At 43.8% G+C, this 20,901-nt stretch overlaps 1 protein-coding gene across 1 annotated transcript in view; it reads right to left on the bottom strand.

Annotated features, from left to right (window-relative positions):
* The window catches only part of LOC141112713 (meckelin-like), a 40,108-nt gene extending 22,203 nt beyond the window's left edge, over window positions 1–17,905 (bottom strand). Inside the window, exons 1-11 of the mRNA XM_073605733.1 lie at window positions 17,635–17,905; window positions 16,339–16,418; window positions 14,256–14,337; window positions 10,967–11,042; window positions 10,642–10,699; window positions 10,528–10,557; window positions 8,150–8,215; window positions 6,118–6,218; window positions 5,723–5,816; window positions 4,908–4,985; window positions 3,171–3,236 (exon numbers count right to left, since the gene is read on the bottom strand). Coding sequence (XP_073461834.1) covers window positions 3,171–3,236; window positions 4,908–4,985; window positions 5,723–5,816; window positions 6,118–6,218; window positions 8,150–8,215; window positions 10,528–10,557; window positions 10,642–10,699; window positions 10,967–11,042; window positions 14,256–14,337; window positions 16,339–16,418; window positions 17,635–17,812 — 909 coding nt within the window. The 5' untranslated portion in view covers window positions 17,813–17,905. The remainder of the gene's footprint in view (window positions 1–3,170; window positions 3,237–4,907; window positions 4,986–5,722; window positions 5,817–6,117; window positions 6,219–8,149; window positions 8,216–10,527; window positions 10,558–10,641; window positions 10,700–10,966; window positions 11,043–14,255; window positions 14,338–16,338; window positions 16,419–17,634) is intronic.
* Between the last annotated feature and the right edge of the window lie 2,996 nt (window positions 17,906–20,901).

The raw sequence follows: 20,901 nt of genomic DNA, 5'->3' as shown, positions 1-20,901 counted from the left end.
CGTGGCAGATAAACAATCTTCTATTTACATATATCAGGGCTCAAAATGTCAAGTCCTGAGCTACTAGCCAGGCCTTAAGGGTTACTCGCCACCAGTTGCCCCACCCAACCCCTACCATGCCCCACCCCTAATCCCACCCCTAAACACGCCCTCATAAATTATCTCATGAAATGACACTTAAATGTTTTATGCAGAATTAGGTTACAAAAAAAAATATTAACAACAACTTTATCAGTGCCCATCAGTGCAGTCTCACCTGTGCCCATCAATGGTGCCTGACCTGTGCCCATCAATGCAGCCTGACCAGTGCCCATCAATGCAGCATGACCAGTGCCCATCAATGCAGCATGACCAGTGCCCACCAATGCAGCCTGACCTGTGCCCATCAATGCAGCGTAACTAGTGCCCATCAGTGCAGCCTCACCTGTGCCCATCAGTGCAGCCTCACCTGTGCCCATCAATACAGCGTGACCTGTGCCCAGCAATACAGCGTGACCTGTGCCCAGCAATACAGCATGACCTGTGCCCAGCAATACAGCATGACCTGTGCCCAGCAATACAACGTGATCTGTGCCCATCAGTGCAGCCTCACCTGTGCAGAGGAAGATACGAGCTGGCCGGATCATCAGAGAGCGGGGATTGCCCGCTGTAACAGCTTTCATTTGAATTGCCCGGTGTTCCCAGAGCTCACCGTCACAGTCTCACCTCCTGGCCCGGCGCCTTTGATGGCGTGCCGGCATTGGATCGTTGTTCTGTCTATCAAAGGTGCCAGGCCAGGGGGCGGGACTGTGTAACGATGAGCACCGGGAACACCGGGCAATTGAAATGAAAGCTGTTACAGAGGGTAATCCCCGCTCTCTGATGATCCGGCCATCTCTTCCCCTGGCTGGGAGAACGGCTCCCATTCAACCCCACCTGCCGACGGTGCATCCCCCCCCCCTCTGGGGCAGCTCCACACTCACCAGCAATAATTTTCCACTTGCAAAATGTAGAGTAGAAAGTTTAAGGGCTGCTATACATAGCAAACATTACTGTAAAACTGGGCAATGTTACTGAAGTGCGGAACTTTATTTGTCCACAAGAAGGCGCTGCCAATTAATCTTGCCTAACAGTCACTGGATTACAGTCGCCAAGAGCCGTCAGGAAAATGTAGTTTCGAAGAAGGATCCCAACTCCAGCCATTCATGGGCCTACATTACCCTGATGATATAAGACTTAGCGTTGTATTTAAACAAAATTCACCATGCCACTGTTTTTGCTGGGGTCTGTTGGTAACGACATAAAAACACAACACGGTTCTTATTTCACCTTTTACATTTCACTGAAAACACAACCAGGAAAAGCACAAGAGGCCAACCGAAGTCCGAACAACAAGTCACAAGATCAATTATAAGTTCTAAAAGGGACCCACAACGAGCCAAACTAAATGTGGAATAAAACACGGCATTTATTTATTTATTTTTTTGGAGGGAAGTAACATTAAAAAGGTAACACATTCGATCCTTGGTGTGTGGAGTAACATTCCATCTTAGTTAATGTGTCACCAACATAGAGGACGGCGGGGGGGAGACTGAACCTGCACTGCTTGGCCTTTGTTAGAGCTCAGCATTATGGAGGCCAAAATGAATAGTGAAAAATTCACGCTTGGGTGAAAAAAAGCTTCTCCATAACAGCAGCCAACACTATACCCCGATACAAAGTATACCAACATTAGTACCACAAAGTGTAGTGCTACACATGATAAATTCAAGAATAAATGTAAAATAATAAAAAAAAAAAGCTGAAAATTAAAAAATAAAATATGTAAAAAAAAAAAAAAAAAATTTGCACTGTGGGAATTCATATTTTTTATTTATTCTTGCATTTATTTTATTTGTAGGGCGACACATTATGATGGCCACATTTGTATTGATAGAGAAAAAGAATTGTTATATGTTTAATCAATTATTAAAAAAAGACAACATTAAAGTGGTTGTAAAGCCTATTTTTAAATTTGTACCTACAGGTAAGCTTATAAGTCTTACCTGTAGATACAGTGAATATCTCCCAAACATGCGCCATTTAGGAGAGCGTCACATTAGTTCTAGCCAATGACGTCATTGCACATGTGTGCACAGTCAGTGTTCCCTGAATGTAGAGAGCACCAATGCGGCAATGATGACTCCCATGCCCACGAGTGGAAAGATGTCTTCACGGCCCAGACATTCAAACAGCTGTAGAGCGCAAACCCAGAAGAAATATCAGGTGAAGACGAGAGCGCCTGCAGAGGTGACAGCTCAGCACTGGAGGGCTCCGTTTTGAAAAGGTAAGTCTGCCATAATGTGCTAATATGCAGTGCACATTATGGCAGAACACCGCAGGAAGCCCATTTAAAAGAAAAAAAGGTGGTAGAGCTCATGGGCCAAGCATAAACTTGTTCACCAATTCTTCAAGGGGGCAGTCAGACTCCGGCCCTCGAAGAAAGCTGAGATTCCCCAAGTGGGACCTCCCTCTGGTCCTCGACTTCTTCGCTCAGCTCGGGTCAGAGCCTGGCAAGCCACTCTCATTCAAGGAACTTGTCCTCAATATCACCTTTCTGGCTGCCAGAGGTAAGGGACCTCTCTGTGCAATATCGTTGCACAGAGCAGGTACGTATAACATCTTTTTTATTTTCATGAAAAAAAAAATAATATCCTTTAGTATCACTTTTAATTTGCTGTGAAGCAAAGCATTGGGGCTGCAACCCCTTCAGCTGCCATGTTAGGTTTTAGGTGGGTGGTCGGGGTGGCAAAAACACTGATTAACCACCTATATATATATACCCTGTTTCCCCGAAAATAAGATCTAGCGTGATTGTCGGTGATAGCTGCAATACAAGCCCTACCCTCCAAATAAGCCCTAGTTAAAGTCCTTGTAGGTCTTATTTTCAGGGTAGGGCTTATTTGGGGGGTAGGGCTTATATTGCCGCCATCACAGACAATCACACTAGGTCTTATTTTCAGGGAAACAGGGTATATTGCTCCTTTGCCACCCATCTGGAAGAGGCCTTAGTTCCATCTCACCAAAACCTGCATAGGTATACTATCCCAATGTTAAAAAAAAAAAAAAAAAAGAAGAAGAAGAAGGATAACAGAAAGTGAGAGATGACATCACTGTAAAAAATGAAGAAATTCAATAAAATGGTCACTTACTGACAGACTGTAGTAGGTACCGAATTTAAATGCTGCATCCCACGTGCTCTGCGTATTAGGACACATCTGCAATAAACAGTATATGTATATTATATATATATATATATATATATATATGGTTATATATCATAAAGAGACAGCAAACACACATCATTATCCCAACCCGGGTCAGGGAGTAATAATATACTGCCACTTCACTGTTACAGTTCAGTACAAATAATGTCACAGTGGGACCCCAGGAAAACCACTAAATACACCGATGAATTCAACATATGGGAATAATTCACTTCCCGCAAAAATTGTAATTTTGTTATAAAGATCTCGTAATACAGGAACCCTGCCGGATAGTACAGCCAGGTCTGTGGCCTCATTTCTTTCCACGACTGCAGTTAAGCATTAGCCCCCTGTTCACACCGGTTCACACTTGGCATGCCAAGTTGCACCCTGTTGTCGGAAACTGTTCAAATCGGTGCAACACCGACTTTGCGCTGCCGCAACAATTTGAAAAAGTAGTCCCTGCATTACTTTTGCCCATTTCAAGTACGACTTACATAGACTTGTGTGCATGAAGTCGCCCACATGTCAGCCAAGTCTCACCTAAAGTCGCACTCACATGTGGCTTGGAAATCATGCAATTTCAAGTGAAGTCGCACGATTTCAATGCTGCATTCAGTGTGAACCTAGCCTTAAAGCTTGGTCACCATCCCAGCCTGTGGTTGGGCAAAGGAGGAGAACCAGCACACTGATGGGGTTATCCCTCTGCTCTGTTCTCCTGTAGGCACATTCCTAGTGACAAATGACTGCGCTGTGCAAAGCAGCACATTCCTAGTGACAAATGACTGCGCTGTGCACAGCAACTGAGCCCTGATTGGCTGACAATGCTGCTCCTCCCTCTCCCAGTGTTGCTGTGCTGAGAATTACTGACTATACAACTGGCACAATTTTTTTTTTATTGTCTTAAAGGCGGAATCCTCTTTACATACCTCCCAACATTTTGAGATGGGAATGAGGGACACCTACTAGCAAACGTATGTAGGCATAGGACACGCCCCCTGCCACACCCCCTTAAAGGAGCATTAACCAAAAACAAAAGGTTAATTAAATCCACAAGGGCTTTTTTTTACCACTACTATTCCTTTATATTAGCTTTTAAAATTTACAAATGCAGCAATTTAGAATTTAGAGGTTTAGCACTGGGCAACACTTTTTGAAAGATAAAAATTGCAATTTTTATACAACTATATAGATCAGACCAGAATGAGGGACAAATGAGGAGGAATGAGGGACAGAGGGACATTGCTCCAAATCAAGGACAGTCCCTCGAAATCAGGGACGGTTGGGAGCTATGTTTTATGCACCCAAAAATCGGCATACCAGCGAAGCATGGCATCCCAGACAGGTTTGCTAATGTAACCATTATACAAAAACATTCTGTTTAGGTGCATCGCGGGCTGAGAGCCGAGATCTGGAGCAGACAAAATGGGTGTGGCCTATTTGTTGTAATAAATAAGACATTTGAATAAATTAGTCTTTTCCCATTTCCTAAAACGTTCTTTCATTCTGGAAATCAGTGGGGGTGGGGCCGAACAGAACAAAGACTTCAGATTTCCTTGAAAGCATGGCTTCTCTCCTGAGGTTGCTAGGAGGTGCACTGTGCATTACTGGTGTTTACAATAAGATTAGGGCAATTCCAGAGGCCGATTCGAGGGTTCCTACACACACACAGATCAGACTCACCTGTAAAGTTCCTCCTTTAAGGGTCTGCCAGCCGAGGAAATTTCCGCGGAGGTCGTATTTCGCCAACTGGAACTGGATCTGTCATGGGATACAGCGAGATAGATTATTAAGACTTGTTTTTTTTTTTTTTTTATTACAGGTCTAAGAGACAATTGGGATAAGATTTGTATGAGATCACATGATGATCCTCTCCATTCATGGCTTCTCCAAAACCTCCAACTGCTGCCACTGGCATGTGTAGGGACACACATAAAAAAAAAAAAAAAAAAAAAAAAAAAAAAAAAAGGAAGAAGAGTATTGCGTTAAGACGCCCATTTATTTCGAATGGTCTGCAAAACACCTAAATTGGCAGATTTTTTGTAATGCACTGCAATGCCAGACTGTTCTTATCAGTGCTGTGCAGTGCAATACAGCCCAGGTGTGCAGAAGTGCGCTGTACTAATGTATTGGAGTGCTACTCAATGGAAATAGGACTGCAATGCACTATGGTACTGCCTTGCATTTATTTGTAAGGGAAAAGGCACATTTTCCAGCACACTAGTGCAAAGCACCATGGGGGACCAGACCTTAAAGAGCTGGACGAGGGATTAATACCCCAGAGTTGGGTTTCCACAGTTTAAATTACGCTCCCTGTTTTAACAACTATCTTAACAAGGAAAGGAGGGAGGCTGCAGGAAACATGCCCATGTACAGAGGGCAGTTGTAAGCTACTAGGATCATATTGCATGCAGCCTGTTCATTCTGAGTTTATCCCTATATCACAATCATACCACACATACCACACAGGTGCAGACTGAGCTTAGGACTGTCCCTACCTGAGCGTTCTTCTGGAAGGACAGGTTAGATGGTGCTGTGGCCCCCAGCTGGCTCACAGTGCTGTAGATCAGTGCAGGGAGAACATCATTCGAACTGCAATATTAATAAAATTGACCTTTCAGTAATGAGTCCCCATGAATAAATCCCTGACAGGTCACAATATACATTGACAGTATCATTTCTCAGAAAAGTTCCACCTTTTATCATTAAACAGCCATCCCTGAGCTCCAGTCAGTGACTTCGCTTAGGCTGAGATGATGTCATCAGTCTGCTGCAGGCAGGAGGAAGCATTTCCTCAGTCTCCCCTCCCCACCAGTGATCAGACTGTACATTGTGACTTTGTAGCAGATCACAAGGGAAGAGTCTGCAGGAGGGGCTGGTCGGGATTACTTACCCTATGCTGCTGTATAGGTTGTAGGCCGTGCTGGTGGAAGAAAAGGCGTTCATGATGACCATGTTGGTGAGGGCCTGACAGGCGGTGAAGTTGTCCCTTCCCTACAGATGGGGGGGAGAGAGAAATGATGGAATAGCTGCCCATATTGACATACATTTAAAAATGTGTAAAGTGCAAGAAATACAAAATGTCAAACACATGGGGTATTCACAAAAATGAATGGCTGAACATAACAAAAGGCTGTAAAGGATGACACCAACTGCAGCCATGAGCTTGGCGTCATCCTTTGCAGCCAGAGATTGGCTGTTTAGTAAAAGTGATCTGGGTGGCTTTACAGCTACAAGATCACTATTACGGTACTGAGAAAGTTCAACCCCCCGCCCATTGGACACCCTCCCCCCCTGCAATAAAGGACTGCAATAAAGAGCTGGGATCATTTCACACAAAGAAGACAGAGGAACATCCATTCCCCTATCTGCTCTACAACCAATGAAGTCGGAAGTGAAGAGGATTTCATTGCTTTCAGTTACAGATCTGTCGCAGCTGCAATAGCCAGAAAAAGCAGCTAATCCAGCCCAATCCGGGCTGGATTAGCTGCAGTGGAGGGCAGGAGAGACTTTGAGGGTCTAATAGTCCTCTGATATCTTTTTAAAGAGAACCTGTCACCTGCCCCAAGTTATCACATAGGGGGCCTCTTGTGATAGCAATATTGTTAAATGAAAAGAAAAAACAATTAAAATACATTTTGACTTCAAAATCCACTGAATCCAGCATTTTTGTTCCTCCAAACACGGCGAGTCGAGTTAATGCAAAAGAGCTTAATTTTGGTCTCTGAAGTTTGCCAATGAACATCTAAATGATTCAAGGAAGGATTGGGAGAAAGTGCTGTGGTCAGATGAGACTAAAATTGAGCTCTTTGGCATTAACTCAAGTCGCCGTGTTTGGAGGAAGAAAAATGCTGATTATGACCCTAAGAACACCATCCCTACAGTCAAGCATGGAGGTGGAAACATGATGCTTTGGGGCTGTTTCTCTGCTAAAGTACAGGCCGACTTTGCCACATTGAGGGGCCAATAAACAGGGCCCATGTATTGTAAAATCTTGGATTAGAACCTTCTTCCCTCAGCACAATAAAGATGGGTCATGAATGGGTCTTCCAGCATGACAATGACCTAAAACATACCGCCAAGGCAGCAAAGAAGTGGCTCAAGAAGAAGAACATTAAGGTCATGGAGTGGCCTAGCCAGTCTCCAGAGCCTAATCCTATAGAACATTTATGATGGGAGCTGAAACTTCGAGTTGCCAAGTGACAGCCAAGAAACCTTAAGGATTTAGAGAAGATCTGTAAAGAAGAGTGGACCAAAATCCCTCCTGAGATGTGTGCAAACCTGGTCACCAACTACAAGAAACGTCTTAACTCTATGCTTGCTAACATGGGTTTCTACACCAAGTACCAAGTCATGTTTTGCTTGAGGATCAAATACCTATTGTACTCACTGAACTGCAACCCAATTTATAACATTTGTATTATGTGTTTTTTCTGGATTTTTGGTTGCTATTCTGTCTCTATCATTTAAAATACACCTATGATAAAAAATTATAGACCATTAATTTCTATGTAAGTGGGCAAACGTACAAAATCTGCAGGGGATGAAATAATTATTTTCCCTGCTGTATGGGCAGCTTTATACTGAATACAAGTATCGGCTCCGACCCTCCAGCTGTATATCTGCTATAATTATAGCTTCAAATATTGTAATTGGGAAAAATGGGCTGTGTAGGCTCAAAAGAGTGGACAGAGAAGAGGTGCTTCCACCGGGTATATACGAATTTCAGTTGATTGCAATGCCCTAAGGTGGCAATCAAACACCTTGAATATAAAATGTGCCACATCCTACATAATCTACAAAGTCCATTTTTCCCAATTACAATATTTTCAGATCATGTCGGATGTGGCACATTTATATTTAAGGTGTTTGATTGCCACCTTAGGACATTGCAATCAACTGAATGTCGTATAATTATAGCTTACCTGACACACGTCATAACTGGAGAAGAGATACAAGGATTCCCAGTACGTCACCGAGGTCAGCGCACTCTGCGTGAGAAATAATAGCGTCATGTACACAAGAATTCAAAGAGAGCGATCATCAGACCGCCTCATACAACTGACTGATGGTGACATCTGAGCAGATTCTAATTCATCATTTATACTGTATAATAAGCAGCTCCCAACAAAAAAATAAACTCATTCTGTGAACTGTTAAAGGAATGCGGTAAGCCCTGCGGCTGTGTGAATATCAGAAAGTCCCCTTCCTGTAATCTGACTTCTGTAGTTAGATTCTGCAGTTTTCAGCAGTCCTCTTAGGCGGGACTGCAGCCTCCTGTTACATGATTCTGTGTGGCGCAGCCTCTCTCTCTGAGTGGTGCCAGAACCAGGGAACACATTGGCTACTTCTTTGGCCGATTCACATTCAGGTCCTTCCCATTTATCAAGATACCGACAACACGGATTCAGGGACTGGGCAGCCAGGTGCAGAAGACAGGCGCCACAATCAATATTAAGAGTAGAATAGTAGGCAACTGGGGATGATTTACTAAAACTGAAAAGTGCAAAATCTGGTGCACCTGTGCATGGTAGCCAATCAGCTTCTAACTTCAGATTCTTTAATTAAGCTTTGAAAAATAAACTCCGGTTCACATCGGGGCGATCAAATCAAATCGCATCCTATTGCCGGCAACAGCACCGTCCCACCTGTTCCTGCACTACTTTTGGCGAATTCGGGGGGCGATTTCAATAGACATCTGTGCACAAAGCCGCACGAATCACACACATAGGTTGGACTTGATGGACTTGTGTCTTTTTTCAACCTCGCCTACTATGTAACTATGTAACTATGTCTTTCAAATCGCCCCCAAACTCGCACTATTTATTTTTATTTTATTTATTTAAGTTACTTATATAGCGCTGTCAATTTACGCAGAGCTTTACATATATATTGTACATTCACGTCGGTCCCTGCCCTCAAGGAGCTTACAATCTAAGGTCCCTAACACACATTCATATATGTACTGGGGACAATTTAGACAGGATCCAATTAACCTCCCAGCATGTCTTTAGAGTGTGGAAGGAAACCGGAGTACCCGGAGGAAACCCACGCAGGCACAGGGAGAACATGCAAACTCCAGGCAGGTAGTGTCGTGGTTGGGATTCGAACCTTTTTGCTGCTAGGTGAAAGTGCTATCCACTACACCACTGTGCTGCAGATTTGAAATCTTCTCAAACCCGCCTTCAGCCTCGGTACACATTGGTGCGATGCGGGAACCCTGCGAATCCACTGTGGGTTCCCGCATCGCACCTGGCTCACAGGCAGTTCACACTGCCCTATGCGAATTGCTGAGAGTATCAATACAAAGTTAATGACACCCCCAGATCGGTTCGCATATCGCAGTCCGAACTGTCAATTCGGACAGGAATCAGATCGCATGGGTGTGAACACTCATGCGATCCGATTCTGTTGGAGACAAAAAAAAAAAAGGGTCCTGGAAGCTGACTGGTTTCTATGCAGAGTTTCATCAGATTTTGCACTCTCCAGTTTTAGTAAATCCAACCTTTTGTGTCAACTGAGTCAGTTCATGGGTAAAATGGTCATTCTCTATTTAAATATTTATAGGGTAGCACACTGGCTTAGCGGTTAGCATTTCTGTCTGGGGTCCCAGGCTCAGATCTTAAGCAGGACATTATATGCATGGAGTTTGCATGCTCCCCTTGTGCCTATGTGAGTTTTCCCCCATATGCTGAGTTAACTGACTCCTATCTAAAGTGGCCCTAGTATGTGTATATATGTGAGTTAGGAACCTTAGAATGTAAGCTCCTTGAGCGCATTGACTGACATGAATGTACAATATATATAAAACGCTGTGTAAGTTGTTGGCACTACATAAATACTCACATTCCCCTCAGTACATGTGATCTACTAAATCAGGGGTCTCCAAACCTTCTAAACAAAGGGCCAGTTTATTGTCCTTCAAACTTTAGGGGGGCCGAACGGTTGCTAGTGGGAGTGGAAATTTTCCTGGCATCAGTGCAAATAAACATTGCCACATTTGGTATAAGGGGGAGGAATAGTACCCCATCAGTGATATCAATGGAATGGTGCCCCATTGTTGGTGTCAGTTTCACAAATGGTGCCTCATTGTTGGTGTCAGTTTCAGAAATGGTGCCTCGTATCAGTGGGAGGAATAGTGCCCCAAGGGCCAGATAAAGGCAAGCAAAGGGCCGCAGTTTGGAAACCACTGTACTAAATAATGCCTAGTAAATTTGATATAAACTGGACAAGGGGGCGGAGTCTTCTAGTATTATGACCTCATCGTCTACATGTACAGTTAGTTGTCACCGATGGGAATTACCTGTGGGGATGAGACACAAACACCGCCAATCTGCAAAGAAAAAAGAATATAAAAAGTTATTATGGAGAACCAATGGAAAAAAAAAGGGGGTCACTGCTGGGTGAACCCTGTTACCTGATTGGCTGTCGGACAGGTGCAGGTGGGGCTGTAAGTGGGCGGGCACAGAACACACCTGGAACACACAACGATACATTGTAATAGCGCAGAGATAATCAGCGAAAATACATACAGGAGATCAAACTAAAGAGTTGTATTGTACATGAGACCTCCCCTCCCCCACTGTGCGGAAAAATTTTCATGTACCGCGAATACCAATAGACAACTGATTGCCGATAACCCATAATTGTTATAAAATAAAAAAAGACGGTAAATTGTTTCAACAGCAGGATAGTTGATAAACTGTATCCTCTGATTGTGTACATTGTGAGATTTTACTTACTGATCTCCGGCACCGTTTGGCATTGTGTCTCGTGCACACGTTACACATGTGGAAGAGAGAGTCATATAATCTTCTTCTAAAATACACAAAAAATATGAAGTTAATAATCCACATATACCGCAGTCCTGTACAGAGAACACCGAACCAGCCACATCATCTCTGTACCAGAGGAGCTTACACTCTAATGTCCCCCCAATGTATTATTATTCATTTATATAGCTCTAACATATACCACAGTGCTGTACAGAGAACACTGAACCCGTCATATCTCTGCACCAGAGGAGCTTACACTCTTATGGCCTACCACAGCCACACAATATTAATATTAAACATTTCAATAGCTCTGATATATACTGCAGTGCTGTACAGAGAACACTGAGCCAGTCACATCAGTCTCTGCACCAGAGGAGCTTCTCCACCAGGTGGTGCTGTTCTGCAGGGTGCTGTTGGCTCACTCTCCTGTGATCTCAGCTGAGAGAAGCAGCAAAGCCTGGGGCCTCTCATGCAGGCTTTTCGCAGGCAAGCATGGACCATATTGGGGAAGACGAAGGCGGAGGCTCTCCAGAGGCACTGAGGCCTACTCCATGTGCTCAAGCTGCAATGGATCCTGGGCCTGTCCCTATGCAAGAGGAGTCCTTACCAGTCCTCCAGGATAAAGTGGTGAACAGACTTCGCTGCATTGCTAAAGAGGAACAGAAACTTTCTGTCATGACAGAAGATCTCAGGAAAAAGAAATCCCTGCAAAGTAAGTCTGGAAACAGTAAGAGGGAAGTCTCCAAGCTGAAGTCTCTGGAAGAGGCATTGAAAAAGCAGGAGAAGTTGGTTGCTTCTCTGAAGGAGAGCAGCGGTGTGTTCAGAGAAAAGTGTGAGAATGAGGAGAGATTCCAACAGATGAAAGGGAGTGCCTGTGCCAGTACCAGCCAGAGGGTGGATGCTGCAGTAATGGCGACAGTATGGATGGGGGTAAGGAAGTGGCTTCACATAGTGGCCCCAGTACTACCCCTTGTCTCAGGATCTGTTGCACCTGAGTCAGTATCTGCCCCCCTCTCTCTCCAGCAGCCTGGGTCATCTCAGGAGGAGGTTGAGGAAAATGGCGGATTGCTGCAGGCCATTGTGGAAATGGAATCTCCCTTGAGTGGCATCAACCCATCAGATGAATATCATGGGAATGCAGGCATGTATCCAGACAGAGAAGTTTCTGCTGGCTGTGAGGAGTCCCACATGGACATTAACAGTGCTTAGCAGGAATGTCACATGAACATTGAAAATGCAGAGCAGGAATGTCGCATGACAAACCAGATTTCAGAGGTTCCTATGCAGCCAGTTAATGTGTCATCTGTCCCAGTTATGAACTATGCTAAGGCTGTGTCGGGACAAAGTCATGCTGCTGCTGGTGGAAGGGAGCCAGTTGTGCCATTTTCACCTAACGCACCTTCTGCTATTAAACGCAGGAATGTGGTACAGCTCAGGTGGGAAGGAGGAGGTATTCCACCTATCAGGTGGGTGGTTGTGGATAAGATCCTAGCCATGGGATTTAAGGCAGAGGATATTTATGTGCTTATCAGTCCGGCTGGTTCCTATGAATATGATTTATCCCTTGTGCTTCCAGAGTCGCTGGATCTGTTTTGGGAGCGGTTTGAGCATGTATATTGGGACCAGCCGGACTGGAAGGGGCTTGTCCCCAAAGTTGTCTCACGTCAGCACTTGATTAAGAATGTGACTATCCTGACAAGGAATGAGTCTATACCCCCTGAGGATTTATGGGTCTGGTTGAGGAGGTTTGGTGGACGTTGTGTCCCCTAAAAAAGATTGAGGATGATGGAGGAATCTAGGTGGGTGGGTGGTCGGTGTCAATGAGGTTGAGTGTTTGTGGGAATGTGGTCCAGCATTTGACCTCCTCTGCCTTTATTGGTAGAGATAGGATTACCGTCTTCTACCCTGGTCAACCTAAGCTGTGACATAAATGTGGAGTCAAGGGACATTTCTCCTCCAAATGTCCAGAACAGAAGTGTTCTTTGTGTCAGGAACTGGGGCATCTGGCGAGGGACTGTAACATCATTAAATATAACCTATGTGATAAGGTTGGTCACCCTTATAGCCGGTGCCCTGAGGCTTTGCACGATAAGCCAGAGCTAGTGGGGGAATTCTTCCATCTGGATAAAGAGGGGTCTGGGTTGGCAGAGGTTGAACCAGGGGATCCTAGTGTCTCTGTCCCATCAGAATCTGTGTCTGTGAGGCCCTCTGTGGTGTCAGTGTCCCCCCAGTCTGTGGTTTCCCAGTCAGTGTCAGAAAGTGTGGTTGTCAAGTCTGTGTCTGCACCTATTATTTCTCCTAGTGTAGTGAAGGCAGCGGAGGGTGCTGGACCAGAATGTATGGTGGTGCCAACCCCTCCTCGGCGTAGCAGAAGTGCGGATGGAGTGAGGGATGGATTGGATGATGGTGGAGGGGGAGGTGGGAAGGGCATGAAGGTGGCTGGTGCAGAATGCAAGGTGAATGATATAGAAGTCGGGGAGAATGATGTGGAAGTCGGGGGGAGGGGTTAATGGGGGGGGGGGGTTTGGAATCGCATCCTGATGGCGATTAAATCTCAACATGTTTCTTAGCCTGGATTGTGTTTAAGTTGAGGTTCGGGGTTTGTAGTCGTCATTAAAATATGTTTCTTTCTATGTTATCTTGTCAGGAAACGGTTTTCTTTATTTGCTAATGTAAGCACGCTTGTTTTTGTTTAGTTGTTGTTTATTTTTGTGTAAATATGTTTTTATTAATGAACTGTATGTTTGTATGATTTTTTAATAAAAAAAATTTACACTCTATAGTGCTGTACTGAGAGCACTGAGCCAGTCAGATCAGTCTTTGTGCCAGAGGAGCTTACACTCCAATGTCCACAACAGTCACACTATTATTCTTATATGTTTATATAGCTCTGACATATACCATGGGGCTGTACAGAGAACACTGAACACGTCACATCAGTCTCTGCACCAGAGGAGCTTGCACTCTAATGGCCTACCACAGAAACACAATATTATTATTATACATTTAATTAGCTCTGACATATACCGCAGTGCTGTACGGAGAACACTGAACACGTCACATGAGTCTCCGCACCAGAGGAGCTTACACTCTAATGTCCCACCAGTGTCACACACTTTTATTATTATACATTTAAATAGCTCTGAAACATACCGAAGTGCTGTACACTGAGCCAGTCACCTCAGTCTCTGCAGCAGAGGAGCTTACACTCTTTATTATTGCCTCTCATTACCATTCACATGACTCGTCTCCTTACCGCTCACAGCTCCGCTTCCACACGCACACGTATTTGCGGTACAATTCAGACAGACTCTCTGGTCGAGGGAAACCTTCTGTCCCTGTTGGGACAGAAAAACGAGATTAGTCATTTTACCGACACCCATAAGGAGCTTCTGAAATTAACAACATGATATACGGCCCTCATCTATGGCAACCAATCAGATTTCAGTATTTCTGCGCAGTCAGCTTTCTGGAAATCCTGATTTCTCAGCATATTTTTTCAAACAATCAGAAAAAAAAATACGATTATCTGAATGCTGGGCGGAATTTCTGTTTTCTGAACAAAATAAATTAGTAAAAAAAAAAAAAAAACACATTCAGTCCATCTCTGCAATAAACAAACATTTCTCTCTTTTATCACAAATACAGAAAAATCTTTGATCCGTCAGAAATCCAGTGAGCGCCAAACTTCCTGTAGTAAGCTGACAACGCTGCCTCAGCTGCACTGAAATATTAAGCAACTTTAATAGCCCTGACTGCCGGACTACAGAACACCCCCCAACGTATGGAGAGGAGGAGGAGAGAGGGAGGTGTTCTATAGCCCAGCAGTGGAGAGCTCAGGTATGGCTAATAACACCGCTTTGGATTTCAGGCCCCAATGACAGTGTTGTCAGCTCACTGCAAGAAGTTCAGAGATCATTGGATTTCTGGTAGATCAGCCGGTATTTTTCTGTACTTGCAGAAGACACAAAACATGGGAAATGTGTTTTTTTTATTGCCCAAATATCAATATAAGTTTCATTTGGTTATTTTTTGACCCCCTCCCCCAATCAAATTGTTTAGTACATATTTAAATAAATCATTTCTGTTTTGATGAATCCCTTGTTTTAGACCCAGTGACATCATCCCTGTGTCTCTGTGCTTCTCTATGCAATGTAGGCAGATCGTGGCTGGTGGGAGAGGCCGGCAGGGTGCTGTACATAGCTTCCTAAAAACATACCAGCCCCCGGCCTCAGTACTTTATCTTAAAGTGGAGCGCAACCCAAAAGGGCTCCCGATGACAGGGAGCTGTGATCAGTGACAGTGGACGGGGGAGATGCTTGTTTACATTAGCATCTCCCCGTTCTTCCTCACCATGAGACGATCGCGGGTATGCCCGTGGACATCGATTCCGCGAGACCCGCGATCACGGTCACGGAGCTCCTGGCGGACGCACGCCCGCGAGCCGCCTCTTAAAGGGCAACGTACAGGTACGTTAATCTACCTGTACGCGCCCTTCTGCCGCAGTATATCTGCGTGAGGCGGTCGGGAAGCGGCTAAGAGCCCTCAGTCCTAATGCAAGCAGTGGGAGGAGTTATGCAAAACACTGCTCTGATGGGTGGGTGTCAGTCTGGAGGAGTGGGCGTTCCTAGGACAGCTGCACTGCCCACATGTGATGCTGAGCGTTCAATATGGAAATCCAATGATTAAAAAGGGGCGGGCCCAGGTCAGTCAGGCTGACGAGGAAAGATCTAAATCAGGGATATGAAATTAGCGGACCTCCAGCTGTTGCAGAACTACAATTCCCATGAGGCATAGCAAGACTCTGACAACCACAAGCATGACACCCAGCGGCAGAGGCATGATGGGACTTGTAGTTTTGCAACAGCTGGAGGTCCGCTAATTGCATATCCCTGATCTATCATCAGGGGTCTCAAACTGGCGGCCCTGCAGCTGTTGCAAAACTACAAGTCCCATCATGCCTCTGCCTGTGGGAGTCATGCTTGTGACTGTCAGCTTTGCAATGCCTCATGGGACTTGTAGTTTTGCAACAGCTGGAGGGCCACCAGTTTGAGACCTTTGATCTAAATGATGCTGGACGTTCCCCAGCCAGGAAATGAGGCGGGGCTCTATCTGACTTGCTGCAGCTTCTAATGCACATTGTGAGAAGCTCACAGTGTGCGGTGAAATCAGAGTAAGCCATTTCAGATCAGGAGAGGAGCCGGTACAACTGTGCAAGACTGAGGGGGAGACCGGAGGTCAGATCAGGTTAGTTTTAGAGGTGACACTTTTGGGTTAGGAAGGACATGTCAGTAGAATGGTGACTACCCAGAATAATCCGCCATCCCTGTATGACTTACCGCCCCGCACTGGGTACAGGAGACCTGGGGGGATCCGGAGGTGGTCACTGCGGAGCCGCTCGGACACGTACATCTCACACCTGGAATCAACAATAATCACAGTGAGATTCTCTTTTCTTCTAATTATTCGAACTTCCTGTTTTCTAATCCTTTATTCTTTTCAAGCAATTTAAATACAAACAATGGAAGAGCGGTGTGTGTTGGGGGGGAGGGGGGCATGGCGGCTCAGGGATCAGATCCCTTATTTTTCAGCGCTGGGGTGGAGTGCTCATTTCCCAGCAGAGGATAATATATGGACAGTAGATATAAAATTGTCAATGAATAGAGTTAGGTCAGCACATGTAAGAAAATAAATAAATAAATATGTTGGTAAAAATGTTTTTAAATTTAATAAACATAAATAAAACAATTAAAGTGTTCCTAAACCCCGGACCCTGCATTCACTATATCTGGTTTCCGACAGAACATGAAAATGCATTTATTTTAGTAAATATAAACTGCGAAATACTTTTTCTCGTCAGCAGTATATAGCAGTCTTGGGACTTCTATCAGTGTCTGGTTAAATTTACGATTTTCATCGGAATAATTCTCTCGAAATTCAACCCATGCCTAATGCTGGCCATACACTATAAGAAAATCGTTCGAACCCATTTTTCGAAAAACGAACATTCGGCCGTGAGAGCAAACGATAGTGCCATCGATAAATCGTTCAATGGACATATATGAATCAGTTTTTTGTTCGTTTTTTTTTTTTACCTAGTGCAAACAGTTTGGCCGGGAAACACATTAACCTTTTCAATTTATCGTTCGTTCGGCACAAAATTTCGAAAATTGTCCTTCGTGTTTTTTTCAGCTAAAAAAAACCGTCCCAAACGATTACCGATTTGTGCCCATTTACTGGCCGGAAAAACAAAACGAACTGTTTAAATGACTGAATTTCGGCCGATTATATTGTATAGTATAGTGTATGGCCAGCGTAACCCTTGCACTAGAAAAGTTTTGGGTTTGGATACATTTTAGGATAAATGAACAATCCAAACACAAACATGGTAACTATACGACCTGCATGTGTGCTCTGTGAGCGCTCAGGCGACAAATTCTGCCCCGACGGGACGCAGGCGGACACGTCGCGGCAGAAAAATCGTGATCAGAAAAGGTTTTCTATTTCCCGTTTAAAAAAAAAGGTTTTCAAACCAGACGGTGAAATGGGTGGAGTTTCTTGGGGGGGGGGGTACCTGACCCCCACAGACATGAGATTGTGGATTGATGCCCCCCCTCCCCTCCCCCATAACTTACCGTCCGATGCCTGGATCCCTTGATTGCATGCGATGCAGGAATATTTGGCCACATTGTAGAACTGGCTGCTGGAACAATTCCCAGGCTGGAGGAAGGGGATGGAGGTGGACTGGGACAGGCACTGGGCAGGTAGAAGCAGCAGTAGGTAGTAGAGAGGGGTCGGTGCTGAACGCAGCATGGTGTGATCTGAGCTGCAGCAGAGGATCTCTCCCTCTGAGCTCAGCTGTGACTATGACAACACAAAGCAACACTCACACTGCTACAAAGACTCACCCTACTGGTTAGAACTGCTAACTGACACCCTGCAAGTCATGTGACCAGCACCCCCCACCCCCACGCACATCAGCATATGAACACAGACTTTCCAGGGAATGATGGGACTTTAGTTCTTTAGTTGAAGATTTTTTTTCTTCTTCTTTTGGTAAATTGCATTTCAGATGTAACAAATCACATCAGTCAAAAAGTTACAATGTATAAACACCAATGTACCATAGAGAGAATATCGTATAAAAGGGGGGAGGGCTACGCTGGCGGTGATCAGACAGTCATGTGACTAAAATCTCTCCAATCAATCGCTTTTCTTGTGTCACATGCAGTATGGTGCTACACAAACGATCAGCAGTCGTGCGATTACGTTATCAATCTTAGACATGTGGACAACATAAAAAAAATTTGTTTAGTTTCGTTTCTTTACGTTTCCGTTGATTAGTAGCGATTTGTAATTTCGTAAGACGCGAAAACATACGAAATTACGAACATACATATTGATTTACACTCACACTGTCCATTCAAAAGAATGATTCGAGAACATGAACAAACGAAATTACGAAAAGACAAAGAAACAAAATTACGAACACACGAATGAAAATCCGAACATACGAAATTACGAACAAAGGATTGAAAATACGAAATGCAAATCATTCCTTATAGATGTAATTTTCTTACTTTTACTGTTTCGGAGTTTCGTATTTTTCGTAAGTTTGTCCATTCATAAGTTCGTATTTTCGCATGTTCGTTATTTTCTTTATTTTTGTCATTTTCTTTCTTTTACTGTTACAGAGTTTCGTATTTTTTGTAAGTTTGTCCGTTCGTAAGTTCGTATTCTCGCATGTTCGTTATTTTGCTTATTCGTAATTTCGTAATTTTCGTATTTTGGTTCTTTCAGCTATTCGGATGTTCGAATTGATCCGAATGTACGAATATCTATTTGTTACGAACCGAATCGCACATGTCTAACATCTGATTACACAACTTTGTTGCGTGTCGTCCTTACTGTGCACAAGTCACCACTTGAAGACCTGGCACTTTTTGTTTACATGTGAAAATCTGTTTTATTTTATTTTTTTTTTGCTAGAAAATTACTTAGAACCCCCCAAACATTATATATATATTTTTTTTTAAAGCAGGAGGTCCTAGAGAATACATTTTTTTGTTTAGCTATTTTTTTTTTTTTTTAGGTAACACGGTATTTGTGAAGCGGTTTTTCCAACACTGTTTTTTGAGAAAAAAATACACTTTTTCAAAATTTTAATGCAAAAAAAAAAAAAAATAACACACAAAACAGAACCCACATTTTTTGTAAAATATAAAAGATAATGTTACACTGAGTAAATAGATACCAAACATGTCATGCTTAAAAATTGCGCACGCCTGCACAACAGCATCAAACAACATACATTTTATTATCCATAGGCGATGCTTTAAAAGCTTTTACAGGTTACCACTGACTGATGCTAGAATTACTGCCCATAAGCCGACGTTCTTGGCAATACCTCACATGTGTGGGACAATCACTGTCTGCGTTTTTTTTATGGGTTTTTTCATCATTATTATTTCTTTTTTTTTTTTTAACACAGTTGCTTTTACATTTTTTTTTAATTTGTTAATTTAATTATTTTAACACTGTTGCTTTACTTTTTTTTTGGTAATTTATTTTAGTTTTTACACTGTTGCTTAACTTTTTTTTTATTTGTTTATTTATTTTAATTTTTACACTGTTGCTTTACTTTTATTTTTTTTTTTGGATCACTTTTATTGCTGTCACATTGAGTGTAAACATCCCTTGTGACAGTAATAGGCAGTGACAGGTCCTCTTTATGGAGAGATCTGGGGTCTAACACCCCAAACCCCTCCTCTGCACTTGAAAGCATTCAAAACGCCAAAATCTATATTTTTGAATACCTTCAATTTTCAAAAAATGGCGCCGATGACAGCCAGGTAAACAGGAAGTGATGTCAGGTCCTCGCTCCTGGGTTACCATAGCGGAGACCCAATGAAAGCTGATTCTGGCTATGTATGGGTCTCCGGCCAGCCGTAAACCATGCCAGCTAGTAGCTTGGGTCTCCCCTTGGGACAGGAGAGCCCGAACGAGCGGTGGTAGGCAGGGGGAGGGGTGGTAGTATCCCCTCCTGCTGCTTATAAAAGCAATTGAGTGGCTAGTTAGCCGCTCCAATTGCTATTGCAAGAGAGCCGACCGCCAGCTCTACAATACGGTACCGGGTTGCCCGGTACAACCACTTGAAGTCAAATGACGTAGATTTGGCGGCAACCGGTTAACGTATAACTAAAGTCATAATGTTTTCTTTTAGTGTTGGATAGACTGGAGAGGGATTAGAACCCCTGTCAGTTTTTTTGCTGTCTATGGCCCCGTTAGGGAGATTCCTTCACCCTCTCTATTTGTCCTGTAGACTGTAATCATTGAAAGTGAAAGTAAAAGAAAATCCCAAATTTTGGGTTGTCCCCAGAACAGGAATAGAGGGGAAATCTTTCAATGGGGACACAGACTCTGGTGGTCTGGAGGTCCCCAAGGGATTCTTTTATTTTGTAGGGATTTACTCTCACTTCCTGTTGTGGTGATGGGACAAGCGAAGGGAAATCTTCCAGTAATCCATGTCCTTAGTCTGCTTGTCTTCAGCAAACTGTTTGCAGGTTTTCTTGTGCATCATCTTTAGAAGAGGCTTCCTTCTGGGACGACAGCCGTGCAGACAAATTTGATGCAGTGTGCGGCGTATGCAGGGCTGGGCCAAGATATTGTGCTGCCTGGGACCAAGGATGAAACGCTGTCCCCCCCCCCCCCCCCAAAACAAAAATCACGTCCACCAAAAGGCCCCCACATCCATTATTTTATATTATGATAACTAAAGAGGACCCATCATAGCTCTATACCTGTATAAAGAAGTATAAAGAGGACCGGTCATGGCTCTATATGTGTATATAGGGGTAGAAAGAGAACCTGTCATGGCTCTATACACGTAAAGGAGTATAAAG

The sequence above is a fragment of the Aquarana catesbeiana genome, linkage group LG11 (assembly GCF_042186555.1).
Source record: "Aquarana catesbeiana isolate 2022-GZ linkage group LG11, ASM4218655v1, whole genome shotgun sequence".
Taxonomy (NCBI): Eukaryota; Metazoa; Chordata; class Amphibia; order Anura; family Ranidae; genus Aquarana; species Aquarana catesbeiana.
The sequence above is the reverse complement of the archived record's forward strand: the minus strand, read 5'-3'. Positions and strand labels throughout refer to the sequence as shown.